At 38.7% G+C, this 18,535-nt stretch overlaps 1 protein-coding gene across 2 annotated transcripts; it reads right to left on the reverse strand.

The window, feature by feature from the left end:
- Positions 1-3,200: 3,200 nt before the first annotated feature.
- Positions 3,201-18,221, reverse strand: LOC137293596 (transcription initiation factor IIA subunit 1-like). 2 transcript variants are annotated; one of them, XM_067824231.1, is made up of 10 exons: positions 18,104-18,221; positions 15,024-15,125; positions 14,123-14,222; positions 13,432-13,511; positions 11,247-11,273; positions 8,815-8,911; positions 8,323-8,507; positions 7,459-7,593; positions 6,150-6,239; positions 3,201-5,688 (listed from the first exon to the last, which is right to left on the reverse strand). In XM_067824231.1, exons 1-10 carry the CDS (start codon positions 18,122-18,124, stop codon positions 5,581-5,583), a joined length of 945 nt encoding a protein of 314 aa, XP_067680332.1. In that variant the 5' UTR covers positions 18,125-18,221; the 3' UTR covers positions 3,201-5,580. The 2 variants fall into 2 exon arrangements, with proteins under 2 accessions (XP_067680332.1, XP_067680333.1); XM_067824232.1 differs by lacking the exon at positions 11,247-11,273.
- Positions 18,222-18,535: the final 314 nt, after the last annotated feature.

Here is an 18,535-nt window from a genome sequence, read left to right on the forward strand (position 1 = left end):
CACCAGATGAAACTGTTGTTTTCAACATCCTGCTAAGTTCCAACACATCCCACTGGACTGACCTGTGGGTGAGATGGATTTTAACCTTATGATGAATTCCTTGCCTGGCATATATTCATCACAGTTGTTAACTTGAGATCATAAAAATCTAAAACACATCCAAAAACAAAATCATAAAGTTGTTCATATTTTGATTGAATATATTGTTTTTTATCTAAAGGTTAAAGACATGTTTCATAACATTTTTTATTGTGAAAGGTGCACTGTCTCAGGCACTACTGTAGAGAACTGGGGCCAAACCTTGTCTGTGGTGAACAGTGCAGACTGTGCAGTGAATATGATTCCATGCTGGGAACACCAGAAATGGGCTTCTCACATAGTATCTTTCCTTCACAGTTAAAATATAACCAAATTGTCACAAAGACAATACAATTCACACATGTTAACAAGTTAACTCTGTTAATGAATCGTTAACTTCCTCATCCTCATTGAAACTATAAACACTGTTGTGGTCAAAGAGAACACGCTTGTCATGATCCAGAAAATATTCAGTGGGTATTCAAAAAGGCAGAAATACAAACCATCGCTCTGACGAAAAACATCCAAGAATAGGAATGCAATGATGACATGTACAAGTGCAAAGAATATCATGTGATATACACTGCCTGAGCCATGCATGGATACACAAGTTTAAACGGTAATATACATCATGAATATTTACATCAGACATCAATGTACACCTACACTTCTACTGAGAGCCAATGAGAACACTCCACTCTTAGCATTATTAAATGCAGGGGGAATACCATTACTGGGCTTCACACAAAGTACCTAGGTCATGAATGCAACAAGCGAACGTTTTAAGTACTAGGTTACCCGTGTCTAATAAGAAAACCTTGTGAACCTAACATACATAATTCCGGGCCCTTCTCAACATATGATCATATCCTGAAAAAACTGTAGCTCCCATAATATGATGTTTTTTACACAGTCACAGCGACATGGTTGCTTTGGAAGAGGCTCTAAATGAAAAACAAGCTTCATTTTTTCAACATGCAGACCTATATGGCTATAACTTGGACCTGAAAGCCCTGACCTGATGCAGGTCTTCATACATCAAAATTCACTAGCATGGAGGCAGTGTTGATAAACCAAGAAACAACCATGGTGCTTTTGTTTTACACTATTCCAGCAATATCACTGCTGGGGACACTGGAAATGGGCTTCACACACTGTACCCATGTGGGGAATCGAACCTGGCTCTTCAGCATGACATGAGACCACTTTAACCACTAGGCTAGCCCACCGCCAATGTCTTCCCTTGTACACCTGTTTTCTAGAAAGTAGAATAAGTATGCTTCCCTCATAACCATGTTCTGTCAGTGTATCCCCAAGAAAGTCTGTTTCCCCAATTCCGCCAAATTCTCAGCATTTGCTTCCATGACCAATAGAAGTACACCTTCATTCCCTCTCTGCAGGACATTGCTCTCATGTGGTGACTGACTGATTAGTACTGACTGCATAGTGGCATATTCCAAAGTAATGTCTGTCACGAAAGTTTTGCTCTTGCAGTGAAAGTATTGTAATAAAAGTAGATCTCCACACCACTATAGGACAATGCTGCCCTGCTCTAACAACAGCTGTTGTCCACTGATGGTTTATATTTCTGGTAGCCTATTGAAAAAAGGTCTGCAAATGATAGGAAACCAATATTTTAAACCAATCCATTTGACCAGCTTGAGTTCCAGTCTGGCCCAAGCAAACCACACATACTTCACTTAGATGTTCATGCAAGTGATAAGTCACAGACTGTAACAAACTATATGCTGATTAAGTTGAATTTAGGTCTGGGGCAAGTGAACCAAAGTCAATAATACCAATGCATATGGGCAACAAGTCAACAGACTATTTCTCCCCATTTTGAAGAAGCTAGTAACAAGCCAGTGAAGGTCACTTTCTTGAACCAATCTTTGATGTGAAACATAAGGATTCTAAGCAAATGAAGAGTTAAACAGAATCAATTTTAATCACCAGCAAGGTCGATACTCAGATCATATGAGATGAGTGAAAAGGGTCTCCTCACAAAATGTAGCATTGTTATGCAAAGAACTTGTCAATCCCCGGAATGCTGACAGAAACAATACTGTCTGCATCTGGATGCTATACATAATGTATAAGTCTTTACAATAATAGTGTGGACACCAGAAATGGGCTTCACTGTACTCGTGTGGGAACTGAACCCAGGTCTTCATCATCATGACAAGCCAATGCCTTAACCACTAGGCTATCACACCGCCCTATTACAATAACAGCAGAGACAGAAACTAACACTCGCGCTGAGGCAAGGAGAAGTTTGTCTGAGCAAATCAGAACAATGCCACTGGGCAACAAGGGTATGTGTCATTGTTAATTTTAAAGATGGAAAGACTTCCATCCATATTCCCTCTTCTGATAACTGATAAAAAAAGCCTCACCATAATCATTTAAATATTTAAATATGTTTGCCTCACTACAGTTGGTTAATACAAAATGAGTTTCTTACTGCATCATTTTTATTTTAACAGGGCCAGTAGATGGGTCAGTAAATGTACTGGCCCAAAAAGCTTAAATGAAAATAAGCTGAATCACTGAACAGAAGCAATATTTTGAACGAATTACATAGTTTAGACAACATAAATTCATTGCGATCAGACTGATCATAAACATTCACATAACTTTTATACAAAAGGCCATCTTTGGACAATCTCTCCTGAAACTGCACAAATGCAACAACTTCCGGGAACAACAAACTGAAAGGAATACTGATAACACTCATCTCCTGTCACTTTTCATTAAATAAAATCATTACAATATACATTCCTCAACCTTTACTATGTACAAACAAACCCATCATTTACCATTTTGATTCAACAGTTATAAGTGTTCTGTCTTACCATAAAGCCCTTTCTGATGTAACACATAATTTGATTTAATAACCATACTCACAAATTAAGAATGATTCCGACACATGATCAATGACCTTACCACGTGACTACTGTTCAATGGAAGAGAGGTTTAGAGATACTGACAATCGACATTAGTCATGTTCAATGCTGTCATTACTATGGCTGCATGGTATTACCAGTATACGCGCTTTTACAATATGTACTGCAATATTTTTTCTTAGAACCCTATATAATGGGTAAAAACCATCTATGAAGTTTTTGTGATAATCTTTATGGTTTCAATTACAATCTACATGTTTGTATTCACAATAGATGTTTTCCTTCATTATTCTGTGACAAAACTACATCCAGTAATACCATAAACTGCATAAAAATGAAAAGAGTATCCATTACTATCCAAGTTTGTGATTGCTGTTTTCAGAACCACAACACACGTGTGGGGACTTGTAGAAAATGTAGAAAATAGGAATGACAAGCACAATTAGTGCCACTCACTGTCTAACACTTAAGGACCCAATATATCACATTACGTATTGCAATATGGACACCTATATTACAATATACTGCAATACAATTTTGTTGTGAATATACAGACGTAGTCATAACTATTCATGTCACTGCGATGCACACCAACACAAGCTATGGCTGAACATACGACCATATGGAAATATTATGGACTAGTTTTTATCATGACAACATCAGATCAACTCCCAGGAAATGTACTTGTACTTCTATACCGACTGAAAGAGTGAGTTGAGTGAGTGTTGCTTAATGCCACACTTCTAAAACTATACTTATGAATGCATATTAGGCAACATTTCCTATTTTCTCTTAAATCTACACTGTGACTATTTGCACTGCCATTTCAAGTTTTAGATTAGCAAAATATATGCTGTCACTACCAAAAGGAAGTTACATTCTTTAAAAAAAAATTGATCAAAACACAGTATTTAGTCTCTGCTACTCCAAAAAACTTATGCATACTCAATCTAAAATAAAATTGCCTTCACTTAAAAAAGTAGCATTTAGTCTGCAAGAATACCTTGTATAGAAAAGTAACTTACACACACATTCATGTATTTGTGACAAACCAAGGTATACCAGATAGAAATTTCTGCAAACAATTACTTACAAGTGCAGACTTTGTCCCAGAACAATCAGTTGTCAATTTCAAGAGCACTCATACACACTGTAAAGCTAGGATGATCAACAATCATATCTAGTCAACACTTTGATTCTCACTTAGTTACCCCTAGGGGCCTATTCTGCTCATGGAGGTTGGAGACACAGTAATCCACAGGCAAACTGTAGCACAAGTGGGGCTGAGCAAAATAGAGAATATGACCTTATATGCGAGCGCAGCAAGCAAAGGTTGGCAATGCACTTCCCTCGCTTCAGTTAAAAAATATTTTTCATGTCAAAATAAAATATCACTACCATCAAAGGTACACTCCCATTTCCTCACTAGGTTGTGCATTCAGACTTCCAACCCCATGTTTAATAATTGCTCACGTCAAATGTTTTATTCAACATTTTAAGCGCCACTTGTATTCAGATCGTTCTTCGCCTCCATTACCCCCTGCAAGCTTCCGGTTCAACGGAGTGAAGGAACAAGAATAAGCAGAAATTAAAACGAAATACCATATTGTGTAATTGTATCATGAACCTGTTGGAGTTTATTTGTCTGAACTGTCTTTGTTATGGTTAAGAGTTTTAGTAACATTTATTCGACAATAAAAACATTTCTGGCGTAGTGGGCGTATGAAGCAGGGGAGGTAACTCTTTACGTATACCATACAGAATTTAATAACCTGTTCCTTCACTGCGTTGAACCGGTTTGCTTGTGTCTGGTCCTACTGTCCCCTATGCCAGTAAAGCACTATCTTGGGATTCTATGACAGGAAGATACATCTAAAGCTTGGTCAACTGGGGACCTACTTTACCCTGCAGAGGTGGAAATAACTTTAAAATTGCTAGTGCACACCAGTACAGTGGCACATGCAGAATAATTTGCCCTGATAATTTTTCCACTATACCTGCCCACTTTCTTGCTCTTTTTTAAGTAAACATAAACGCATTGAAAAGTCAACTGGACACCATTACAGCTTGATATACAAATTTGCGTTCATGACAGAAAAAAACCACTGAACTGTGAAGTCTGGCAACTGGTTATTCCCATCCCTGCCCTGGGACCTACACATGGTCACTGATACAGGTACATCATATCATTATGTAATTAAGCATGAACTTAACTTACAGCAACACCGGTATGTTGTGCATCATCTTGTAACCAAATACCACTGAGGTCTCATGTCGACTCCACCATACAAAAATATCAGAGTTTGTATCAAGGCATAAGATCATTAGAAAAGGAATATTTCTTCAATCATAAATTGTAACATCACATCAAATCTGTGCTGTGATCATAGCACTGGGGGACAGAACTCGACTAATGAGTGTCCAGTAGAGTCAATACATCAGCTCATGGTGTCATTTAAGGCCCAAAAACACATGTAGAAATATTGCAGATCCGGACAAGCTCCCATCAGCCACTGACTTCCAATCTGAGTGAGGGTTATGATATGTACACTGTGTATATACAGTCACTGTACAGATGAGGAATCACAGGCTCTCACTACCATTCCGCATCACCAGTTGCCTTTTGGAACACAAAGTCACGACCATTGAGATTCATTATGCCATCCTTTAAATGAAACTTCCACTTGTTTTTGTTGCGGTTTATCTGGAAAAAGACAAGAAATATGGAGGCAAAACGGTAGGACTGAGTGAGAGAAAGTGTGCACGTGTGAAAACAACCCTTTGGGTGTACAATGAAAACACATGTCCAAGCATAAGTGAGTGTCTGAGTTGTTGTCCATTGCTTATACCAATATTCCAGCAATACCATTGGTTGGAACATTAGAAATGAGCTTCACACATGGTATCTGTGTGTGGAATCAAACCAAGGTCTTTGGCATGACAAGCAACCGCTCAAACCATGCATGACAAACGAGGTCACTTACGGATTTTATGCTGCTTTTAGCAAAATTTCAGAAACATCATAGTGGGGAGACATCAGAAATGGGTTTTGCACATTGTACCAATGTGGGGAATCAAACCCTGATTATCGGCATGACAAACTTTTATCACTATTCTACCCCATCGCCCCTTCCTTAGGATAATAGCATGTTTCTGCTGACTTACCTTATCATACTGACACACAACCACATTGTCCGTATCAAACAACTCGTCCGGGTCCTGCTCACTCACATCATCTTCAGAGTTCAATGGTTCCTGCAGATGGACAGAAACATGAACACAAGAAAAGGTTTTAGGTCTCATGACAGTCACCACCAACATTATAGAAAGTGAGTGGGAAAACAATAAGTATGTTTAAACACTGCTTTGACAGCAGTTTAGTCATATTACTGCAGTCGACTTCATGTGAGAGAAACCTCACCAATGTTTCAGGTGTTATATGCTCAGTGACTTCTAAAATTACGGTTATAAACTTTAACAAACAATGAAACAGTTAGGGTGAAATTTCAATGTGTATCCACAATCAAAGGATCTTTTTGTGCTCAAGGGTCATAACTTAGAACAAGTGAGACTGAATATGAGTAACTTTAGTTTGAACAATATTCCAATTATATCCTAGAATGCCAGCCTAAAGGGAGGTAAGTCAGAAGTGATGTCAAATGTTCAGTGTTCATGAATAGCGTCTGACCCGCTGACAAATCTGGCAGATTCACCAGTGGTCAGACAGAAATCATCAACGCGCCAGCCCCAATGTCTGACTGAATATTTCACAATGTCTTTGTGTGAAGTTGTTATTTGTGGCATGTGACACTTTTTGGCTGTTTATATATCTTATGTTTGTTATCATATAATGTAATAATTTCAATGCCAATTATAAGAAATGTTAAATCTGAAATGTATATTTCACTTAATTCTGTGGGTCCTTGTGAATTTTCAGTCTGTCCGACAGGCATCTGAAACTTGCAGGACCCAATGTCCTGTTACTTTGAAACACCATCGTGAACACAGAATGTTTACAACTCTTATTCTTGAATACAATGCTTCAGAGCTTGTTCTGGGCCCATCATCAGGTTCTTGTACGATTGTCAAGCATAAATAAATAAGGGAAAATGATATAGTACAACTTTATCATTTATGGATTATAGAGATTTTACGGATAGAGACTTCTGTTATTTCTGAGAGTACTTTCTGTACCAAAATGATAAACGTCACTCTCGTGAATAAAAGAAATTGTTATCCATAAAGTTTGTTCTGTATTGACGTGTCTACAACTTCGGTGAAATCAAACAGCATGGGTATCGAGCAAATAAACCTAATAACATAATCCAAACAAAACCAAGGTTTAAACCCATTCCCACAGACTTTTTGCATAGTTGATGCAACTCTCTTGTGTCCCAGTGGTGTCCCATGCAGCTTAGTGAAAGAAAAGATAGCACCACTCCCTTTACTACCTGATGGTCATGTGACAACATACCTCTTCCTCTCCCTGCTCTTCCTCCTCATTGTTCTCATCATCATTATCATCATTGTCATCATCATCGTTGTACTCATCATCGTCAGATGAACTTGTGTCACCAGCACCATCCAGTTGAACCATCCCTTGGCCATTCTGAAATACACACGTGCATTAGGACTTTTGTCTTGGTTCTCAATCACATCATCATCATGAAATCTGTTTCACTAGTTTAATTCCTCTTTTCAAAACAAATATACCATTCCAAAAAGATAGGGGATATTCCATTTCACGAGCATACCACTAGCCAATCCAAATGCATATGAGGAAAAGTAAAATATAACCATGCAGATGAAACATTTCCAAAGAAATGGAATAAATTGTCACATTTCAATTCCCTTAATTTCACTTTATCATTTGCATTTTATCAGTCTTGTAAATCCAATATCCCCAAATGTTTTTGAAATGACAAAGATTGATACCTACAGTCCTATACCCCACCTTGAACACAAAACTGGCAGTGAAATGCCCAAATGTTGTTTTCCGATTGGATGAGAGCTATTTTATTATTTCCAATGTACCCCGCTTGCAAGTGAGTATCATTACATGCACCCCCACTGGGAATGCCTAACTTCATGGTAGTAACAAACGGCACGGACTGAATTTTCTTGTCCCACTTCACTATCCTTAAATCAACATCACACTGCTATGGACTTTTTTTTTTGACAATTTCATATTTATTAAATTTTTTCACACATTCTGAGAATATTTTCATAACATTTTTTTGGGGGGTGTTGACATGTCTGTTTCTTGCACTTAATGTTGTATGGCAATCTTGAATATGGTAAAATCAATCTAACAAAGGCAATAACAGTCATAACTCACTGGGTTTTGTGCTCTGATCTGCTGTCCTGGTGTGATCTGAACATTCTGTATGTTGGTCATTCCTGGGACCTGGCCTTGCATCTGCCCACTCTGGATTATGGTTTGATGGGGGATCGTGGTGATGGTTGTGGCTTGTGGGGCCTGCTGAAGATGCTGTGATAACACCTGGATGTACTGCCCGTTACCTAGGATAAAACATCAATAACTCGCTGGGAGGTTATAAAATCATTGGGCTGTGCTCTAGATGCATCTATGGTATAGAGGAGATTCATCAGGATGTATACCCTGGAGATATCGAAGACGGAGTTACTGAAGGTAAATATTCTAACCCCGACTTTCATGGGTCAACCATATAAACTTCTTGCACAGGGCAATGTCAGTGCAGAGAAGGAAAAAACACGGTCAACTGCACACCTCTGCTCCCCTCAGTTTATTATCAGCCCTGGATCAAAGATATTTCTGAGTTCTGCAGAGTGTTGTTGATCAGTTTACCTGTATGTAGGATGGTGTTTCCAGCTGTGTTGAGAGCTGCTAGTTGGTGCTGGAACAGACCCTGAGGCAGAGCCATGGTGGCTGTAGCTGCTGCACCCTGGGAACACAACATGAGACACCATTAGCCATTGGCAGCATCACACTCCGTGTATCAGATCATGGTTACCTTGACCTTGCGCAGGCAAAATGCTGTAAAGAAAATCTTAATTCAAAGTACTGTCTAATGCAAAGAAGTAACAATGTCCTACATCACAGAGACCTGATGCCAACAACTACTGTCACCAATGCTACACTAGGACTCGACAAGAACACATTCTATGGCATCACAAAGACGCAATGCTGACACAGAACAAACTACAGTCACAGAAACGTGATGGTAACAATCTACAGTCACAGAGTGAGCAAGTTAGTGAGTTCCAATTTACTCCACTTTTACCAATATCATAGCAATATCACTTTGAGGAGACATGTGAAAAGGGCTTCACAAATGGTACCTTTTTGGCGAATCAAACCCCTGTCATTGGTGTGACAAGCGAATGCCTTAACCACTGGGCTACCCCACCACCCATACAGGCACACACTAATTCACAAACTGCAATTGAAGATAACTGTTTTATGGTAATATCCAATGGTGCATCCTAATACTGTAAACCAACTATATTCTGCAACCTACTAATTATTGCGAGTGACAGTCAATCACAGCAAGTAATAAATATGTTTATTTCCAACAACACGCTGCCAACAACTAAACCTCTTCAAGTAGAGATACAAATCAAGTCTCAGTTTACAGTAGTCGATTCAGGTGCAAGAGTATTGTCCTGCAAATATCTAGAATTCATCCTGTGAACCAGTTTTAATGTATGACCATGGATAAACATGAGAATGAACACTGTTCTGCCTTCACATCCAGGTACATCCAAAGGGCTATGCCAACATATAAGCTGAAATGGCCTCAAGATATCAACTTTAAAGTAAAGCAAAGTGTGCAAAAGGCAAAGAACCATTGCCATTCCTGAAGTTACATCTTCTGAGAAGAGTACAGTCACCAAAATATCTCTCACCAACAGGACATATAGTACAGTTTGGAGGCTCTGGAGCTCACCTGCCATGTATTTGTCATTCTTAGAACACAGTTCAAGAAGTTATTTCTTTATTAGATCTTTGCATATGAAATGTTTCACCATAAAAATAAAACAAACAAGAGGTTCGGAGGGCCTCCAGTCACTGATCACAAGAATCCTTGCTTGAAACATGACAATCCTGTAATTTGTACTGCATGTTAATTACATGACCTCAATCTTCTTGTCTCACAGGACACAATACCTTTTTTCTGTGTCCATTTAAACATTAGTACTGGACTAACATTCCATTTTTGTATAAAACATGCATAGCTCATACCTAGTTCTAGATATTTCAGTTACCTCATTGTAAATCAGTCGGAGTGTAAATATAATTAAAGCTATAACACAAAAGGTTAGACAAAACCATGCATGTATTAACAGTCAAGGTCTCAAAAGATGACAGTCTTTGGTTAGCTCATATGATAATTAGCAATTCAGTATTGTACTCTCAAACACTGTTTAATACTACTGGCCCTTAAATTCATTAATGTTTTGGAAGAGTGTTGGAAAGACAAAGAAAGAAGTCAGCCTCTCCAAGAAACAAATGAATACAAATTTAAAAGAACCAAAAGCATCATTCTCAGAATTATGAACTGCTGGTACTGGGGAATCCAGTGCATAGATGTAATCATTTCTAGGGCATATAGGCCTGTAAAGATATCATCAAAACGAATGTATCCCAGCTAACAACTACGTTAAAAAAGATGGCACTATCAGTGGCACACAATCTTAAGGGAAGTCAGCTCTATTACTAGGCCGTTAAGCCTAACAATTGATTTAGTAGCGACCAAACTTTTATGTCTTTAAAGTGGTTAAGGTCCCCACGTATCCTAAATGTATGACGGCCATGTTGGTTTGGTAGCTAAAACTCAGGTTAAAACGAAGATGGCCACCAAACTACCAAAATGTGGGGCAAATGTCTCCAAGTTGACAATCTGATACAATGACTGGTAATTTCAATGTTCCTGGAATGTATGGGGTGGTGATTCGTGAGAAATATCTAACAGCATTTTCTGAAGGAGTATTGTGGAATCTGAGCATTTTCCCTAGAGATCCAGAGAATATTATTCTCTATAGGACAGGCCCACTTTCTATCAATTGGTTGTTACCTGATCAGCTCCAAAGAGAAATGTATTATGATTATGTGGATGTCCCCCATATAGGAACATCAATGTAAGCAGTTCATTCAAAAGAGGAGGATGCTTTTCATGTTCAAGAATTTTGTCATAAGTTTCTTTGATAGCCTGGTGCACTGATTAGTGGAGAGTCTGTGCAGTTGAAGAAAAAGCAGCAGGTGAAACTGACACTCACTTGGGGTCTAATCGAAATTCTCTTTAGCTGCAACATAACATAAAGGTTGAATGCATCTTTATCAATCTTGCACTAATGCCAGCACTTGAAACATGGTGTCTTAAAGTCTCTTTGTTGAATACTTTGTCAAAAAGCTGCAAGTGAGTGAGTGATTTGGGTTATAGTAAACTTATACACCTTTTAGCAAAATTCTGGCATTATCACAGCAGGGTCGCCAGGAATGGGCTTCACACATTGTACACACGTGGGGAACAGAACCCGGGCCTTCAGCATGATGAAAAAACACTTTAACCACTGGGCTACTCCATCGCCCTCAACCAGCAATGAATGGGCCCTGTTAAAGTGAGTGAGTTTAGTTTTAGGCCGCACTCAGCAATATTCCAGCTATATGGCTGCAGTCTGTAAATAATAGAGTCTGGACTAAACAACCCATTGACCAACAACATGAGCATCGATCTGCACAATGGGGAACCAATGACATGTGTCAACCAAGTCGGCGAGTTTGAACACCCGATCCCATTAGTCGCCTCTTACGACAAGCATGCCCTGTTAAAAGCAGTGAATGCAAACACCATGGACCTTTTATGTTTTATACACCAGGATGATGGGGATATATCATAATGATGACACACTGCTCCACCAGTTTATGGCTATATAAGTGACATTTTTGTGACAGGTAAACAGAAACAAACGAGAAATAGGAAAAGCATGTCTTCAGTGATTTAAAATTTCTTAAATTTCATAACACTGCATTCTTCAATATTTATAATGTGAAACTAAGTATTACATCTTTTACTAGCCAATTAAGCAAAAATATCTGGCATCTCTTTACAAAGTAAAGCTGACTGCAATTATCACACTAACCTAAATTTGCAATATCTCAATTTCTACTTGGGAAAAGCAGGTGCTATAGGTTTATGGCCTAAAAACTTGGATGCTTAAAGGAATCATGTGTCATGCCCTTGGTGTATACGAAGTGTTTAACCATGGGTTGTAGTAGAACATCCATGTTTCTTGATACAAGATGTTCCAAGCGAGTGTAGCACTTGTCAATACGAGAATGACCACAGCCTAAGGATGAAGCTTTCATCCAATTATGTTTGCGCTACTAAGCTTAACTAAGAAAGTGAGAGAGTTTAGTTTTAAGCCGCACTCAGCAATATTCCAGCTACACGGGCAGTCTGTAGCAGTATCTTTTATCTGCAGACATTGCATAACTGGAAAGGCATTGTGGAAGCATTGTGTTTGCAGCTTAGCCGTTGCATTTCTGTAACAGCATGAGCATTGATCTGCACAACTGGCAACCGATGACATGAGTCAACCAAGTCAGCAAGTCTGACCACCCACTCCCATTAGTCGCCTCTTACAACAAGCACAATTGCCTGTTATGGCATACATGGGTTGCTGAAGACCTGTTCTACCCCAGACCTTCATGGGTCCTCAACTAAGAAAAGCACATAAAATAACATTAAGGAAAAGGCATAGACAATGCACTCAAACCTAATGAGGATTCAAACCAACTGTCGATTATTGGCATGCCCAAGAAAGGCAACTCTGCACAGCAAACAGCAGTACCTCAACAACTGGGCCCATTTATTTACAGTATACTTTTCAAAAGACTAAAGGAACATCAAAACTCTTCATATGACTGCAGTTATGGTCATGGCTACGACAGTTACTACAACCAGGTGTTCTTTAAGTTCTTTTGAGTAGTATACATTTATATCTGAACTTGAACTTGTTACAAAAGAAACATATTAACTTAAGAGTGTAAATATGCTGGTACATTGAGGTCTGAAGCAATAAGCAGCGATAGTGTGGCTGGTCTCTTCGACGCCACTGTATATTCAGTCGTATCACCAACAACTACAGCCATATAAAGGCACATACATACTTCCAACCAGGTTGTATATTGTATTAGTTGAAAAGGATATATTTTACTATTCATTCAATAGCAGGATACTGCATTAGCCTAAAGTACACATCAAGCACAAATGTATTATAGCTAGACAGAAAGGGTACTTAAAAGACATAGCCAGACGACAAGCAAGCAGCTGAGCCAACCACAAGAAACCTGTCACATTTAGTGAATATTTACATAAGTGTTAGAGTGGAAATCAAGTAAATCAGCATTACGTGAGCAATCTCTCTGGGCTAGATTAGGAAGACGTCAGAGCCAACTCACCATGTCTTGCCCTGTTCCTGCTGCTATCTGGATGGGGACTGGGATGGCCTGCGGCACCGCTGTTGTGCCAGTCACCATTACTGAAATAGACATGGACAGTTGACACAGCTATAATCACCATTACTGAAAAATACATCGACACAGTGTTTGCCCAAGACAAGAAAATGTAGGAGTCATCAGGGAGTCATGGACATGTTTTGTAGGGTCAACTTCAGTATGGAACTTTCATCAAGACATCATCTGTGATTGCTTAATAACAATAAATAAGAAAACAAAGTGAAGCAAGTCAAGTATTTAATCAGCACTGAGCAGTGAATTGGCGAACAATAAACTAAGTAGTTTTAAACAACAGCAAATTACAACCTTTGATTATCTGAACTTTGGGCCCAGTGGCATTTCATCACTGATGATTCAACCTCTTAAATTCACTGCATATTTGAGATAATTTGTGCATCAAATATGCATGTTTTCTGTTCTAGGGCAACCACTATTGACAGTTACAAATAGCTACAGTAACTGTTATATACACGGATAGTATTACCATGTCTGACAAGAAAAAGTGCAGTGACAAACTTTGTGTAACCCTATGACGAGTATGAAATAGCACTATCTCTATTTGAAATGTTTTCAGATAAACCAAAGTTAACAACAGTTTGACATGCTGCCTCCTGCTCCACTATGCTTTCCTTACCTTGTGGCTGCTGATGGGGAACGAATATTTTTGGAAGCATGTCTTGGTCTGCAGTTTGTGCATCTAGAGCTTTGGAGGACGTCAACTTGGTGTCCCATAGCTGTAGCAGAACAGGATAACAGAGTTTAACAGTGGTTCACCTTGGAGCAAAGGAAATCAGCCTTTTTATGCCAATTTAAAAGCATCTTTGCAATTCTTGCTTTTCAATGTCACATTCCACAATATTTTAAGGGTAATTAATTGGGTATAGTTTTACATCAGAAATGTAACAGCTAAGCTGCAAACACAATGCTACCACAATGCCTTTCCAGCTATACAATGTCTGCAGATAACAGATACTGCTACAGAATGAAACTGACACAAACAACAACCTACACACTGCTGCAGCCAGGATTTCCTTGGAAGTGGCCAGTTGGCCCGTAGCTTTGGAAAAAGGGCCAATAACCAAAAGAGTGACAAAACTATTAGTCTATCCTGGTTATTAGTGATCCTGGTGTTCTAACTAAAAATTACTATAGATAAAATTGTTGTACACAAATACCTGTACATCAAGTCAAGCTCTGAATGGTGAAATGAGTTCATTACAGAAATTCAAATTAGAGTCTTATATGCAAATAGAAATGCTGGAAATGTGCACAGCTTAGGCAGACTTGTTTTGAATTTCAGAAGTTTCAATATTTTGATGATGATTTCTAAATGTTTGACATGGCTTTCAATGAAAACATTTGCTTTTTTAAATTATTTACGCACCTGACACATAAAAACGCATTAGCATGAATCCAGCAATTAGAGAGACTAGCTGCAACACTGCATACATCATCCAGACATTCAAACGACAAATCCATGAAAGAACCCATAATTACTGGTACTTTACATACAACCGTATGGCACAGAGACTCACTTGTCTTAGCTCTGTGAGCACCTGTTCGTCTACTCCCTCATCGAGGAAGGCTTCCTTTACATTGCTGATTACATCTTCTACCACAGTTTTATAGAGCTGGCTCTGCAATGAAATCAGTAGGGTTGAGGACTACTGACATACCCGTATTTATATCTAATGCAATGCTATATCAGAAACCAGTTGCACTGGGTACATTTCATCATTAATTGTACTGTTTAACCAAAAAGCTGCAATAAAAAACATTCAGAGGTGAGTTTTCCATTACAAACTGATAGACAAAATGATGGAAAAGGTGATTTTTGTGTCCTAGTCCACCCTTTACACATGATTTGCTTGTTTGTTTAATCCCACATTCGGCAATATTCTGGCTACATGGCAAAAAAGTATATAGGAATGTGAACTTATGCTTACTGACCATACAACATAAGAACTTTAAAGACACAGAGGATTGACACTGCATGTAGAAGTGATGTCGATAACTATTTACCAATATATACCACAGCTAAATATTATAACAAGCATGTGTTGCATGCCCTGCTCAGCTTGTGGTTTTACTTCACTTTTAGCAATATTCCAACAATATCCTGGTAGGGGTCACTAGAAATGGGCTTCACATATTGTACCAAAAGGGAAATGACAGCCGGGTGTTCACTGTGACACTTTAACTAACCACTTGGTTATCCCCCATCACCCTCTCAGAATAAAGAACACGCTCACATTGAAAATTTTCGTGTCTGTACCAACCATTCAAAATTTAACCTAACGCAAGTCACATGAATTAACAGCTGGACCCGTGCAATCACGGTGAATGGGACAAGAGCCCAATGTTGAAAAGAAGATCTCTTATGGCTTTCAACAAGTGTTCAACCTCCTAGTTTGATTGTACTGCAACAGACTGTCATATTTTGTTCATCAGTAGTCATACACATAAAAGCGAATTTTCAGGAAAGAGACTCAAAGGTTTATAATTTGATAGTGTAATTTTGACTACGCAAATACTGAAAGAAACAGGTTTTCGTGACTATTGGATGGACAGTAGAGTTGGGCCTGTAGTCCCTGCTTGAAATGTATTCTCTATTTGGGGATTATTTCGAGGGTTTAGAGTAACGAAAGGGTTTGGGTTAGGTTTCGTTTTTTTATAAAAATGATTTATTCAGAGAATGATAAATATAGGGGAGTTATGGGCAGAAATCTTTCCGGGTGGACATTAATTTACCAAATATTTGGAATGGGACTTTCTCTGATCGCCAGTCACAATTCTTTTATGCCTATGGGTGTTATTCTTGTCCTAACAGCCTTAAATTAGTTGCATTTGCAAAAACAAAACACACATCCTGAGGTCTTCATGAGGGAGAGTGGGCTAGTATGGTTTTATGCTGCTTTTAGCATTATTCCAACAATATCAAGGTGGGGGACACCTGAATTGGGTTTCATACATTATACCTATGTTGAGGTCATCTTGAATAAAATGAAACATTACTTTTATCCCAGAAAATATATATATGTAGCAAAATCGACTTTGTGCGGAGCAAACTAGATAAATCTGAACTCAACCCCAAGAGTTAGCAGACACCTGTTGTTCTGCTTTACACAGGAAGTCTTCCGAGTGAGTGAGCTCAGTTTTGTGCTGCTTTTCGCAATATTCCAGCACAACCCAGTAGGGAACACCAAGGAAGAGCTTCGCACATTGTACTCATATGGGGAATCAATCCCAGGCACAAGTGAAGGGCACTCCACCACCCCTATGTATACTGTACATAATGGAGAATATTTTTAACACCAATAACTAACCACTTATCAACTGTGGTCATTTTGATTTTCTTTGTGGGGTCATTTTGACTAGATCTTTAGACGCTATACTGATATAAGATCACGCTCCCTTCCAAGAAAGTGCCACAATGCCATTCACAGAATGTTTGTTTTCCTTCCAAAATGATCTGGTTCAACACTGACATTTTTTTTCAATGAAGAAATTACACCAATATAGCCATGGATGCAAGTGAGCAAAAACATATTTAGCAATGTCAGCCAGATCACAATGCCCAGTGACATGAAGATGTTGTACTAGTAAAATGTTCATTAGATTTGGAGAGGAAAGTTGCAGATTTGGTGTTTTAAGACCCACTAGAGCCACAAGGATTTAATGAACGCACATTCACATACTGACTTTTTCACATACTCACAACTACCTTTTATAAGGTATCGAGAGCTAAACAGTGAAAAAACACTTGTCAAACTGACATTGTTCACAGCACATTTCCTATTGCTTTACTTAAACAAGGCAAAATAACTTGATTCAGGAAGAATATTAGTCACTCATTATTTATTCTCGCTTCGAACAAATGAACTTGGCAACGGATATCTCTTTCAAAGATTTCAGTTTAACAAAATAAATAATCTAAATGCACACGATGCGTTGGCTTTGTTGGTTATGTTTGTTGGTTAAAAAGACAATTGGTACCCAGAAGTTGTTTTAAAAGACACAAAACAGCCTGTGACCAACTCAAACGCCAGACGCAATGGTCTTAAACACCATATTTCCTTTGTGATATGATCAGCTGTGCAGTATTGTTGACTACTAGTACGATTGGCCAGGTCCATGCACCTGTCGCACGTGAACATACACACGACTTGCTCTACTTTGTATCAGCCAGGAATATCAAAGCTACAGGGCATACTACCTTCCCAAACATATCATTGTACTGCCTGAAGTGTGTTTACAAATACACTTGTGGAGTGCTAAGCTAGTCAAACCAGGTTTCAGGAATCGGTCATTTTGGCTTTTTAATGGCCTTGTGACACAGACTTATTGCGGTATCCCAATCTGTTTCCGAAATCAAACATATCACCTCGGTCTCCGTTAAATACTGCGAAACAAGCATATGTGAGTTTGACGGTATTTCATCATTACGGCTGAGCTGAATGAAACATATTTTCAGTATACTTGGGTCATGTTCGCCCGACATCTTGAGCCGTCCCGGGAAATCCAGCTCTCTCGTGCTTTCAGATAGGAAAATTTCATCTGGACATTCAATTGCAAACAAATAAAATATATTACCTCCCCCAATAACTAAACTCACCACTGAACTCGATGTAGCCATGCTGTATGAAAGAAAAATTAAATAAATGTTTCTAACAGCACAGATTTGAGAGGCAAGTGGGCTCCGAGGAAGCCAGCGAAATCTGCCACAGCCTCACTTTTATACTCGATAATAAACCCACTGTCTCTAGAGGGGGGTCCAGCAATTGCTCAAAATGATATTCTGTCGAGGCAATGCTCAAATCACGCGAGATAGTATGAGACAACGCGAGAAGTAAACAAAGACATGTGACACCCACGTGGTAAAGCCTGACCGCGTTGTTTGAGTATTTCAGCATTGATCTCAATACCAAACATGGGCGTGAAAGAAAAATCATATTTAAATACGGATTTTAGCGACTTTTGTGGTGATTTAAGGCGCAGTCAATATAAAACAAGAGCTGGGTGAATATGACTCATAGTTGTCCGGGAA

The sequence above is a fragment of the Haliotis asinina genome, chromosome 8, assembly GCF_037392515.1.
Source record: "Haliotis asinina isolate JCU_RB_2024 chromosome 8, JCU_Hal_asi_v2, whole genome shotgun sequence".
In the NCBI taxonomy this organism is placed as follows: domain Eukaryota; kingdom Metazoa; phylum Mollusca; class Gastropoda; order Lepetellida; family Haliotidae; genus Haliotis; species Haliotis asinina.

Bases quoted from the DNA above. Each gene is read 5' to 3' on its own strand.
- LOC137293596 (XM_067824231.1), bottom strand. From the start codon at position 18,124: ATGGCTACATCGAGTTCAGTG. The intron at 15,126-18,103 runs GTGAGTTTAGTT...ATTTCATTGCAG, and splicing joins TGGCTACATCGAGTTCAGTG to AGCCAGCTCTATAAAACTGT. The intron at 11,274-13,431 runs GTGAGTTGGCTC...GTTATGTTGCAG, and splicing joins CAGGAACAGGGCAAGACATG to CTAAAGAGAATTTCGATTAG.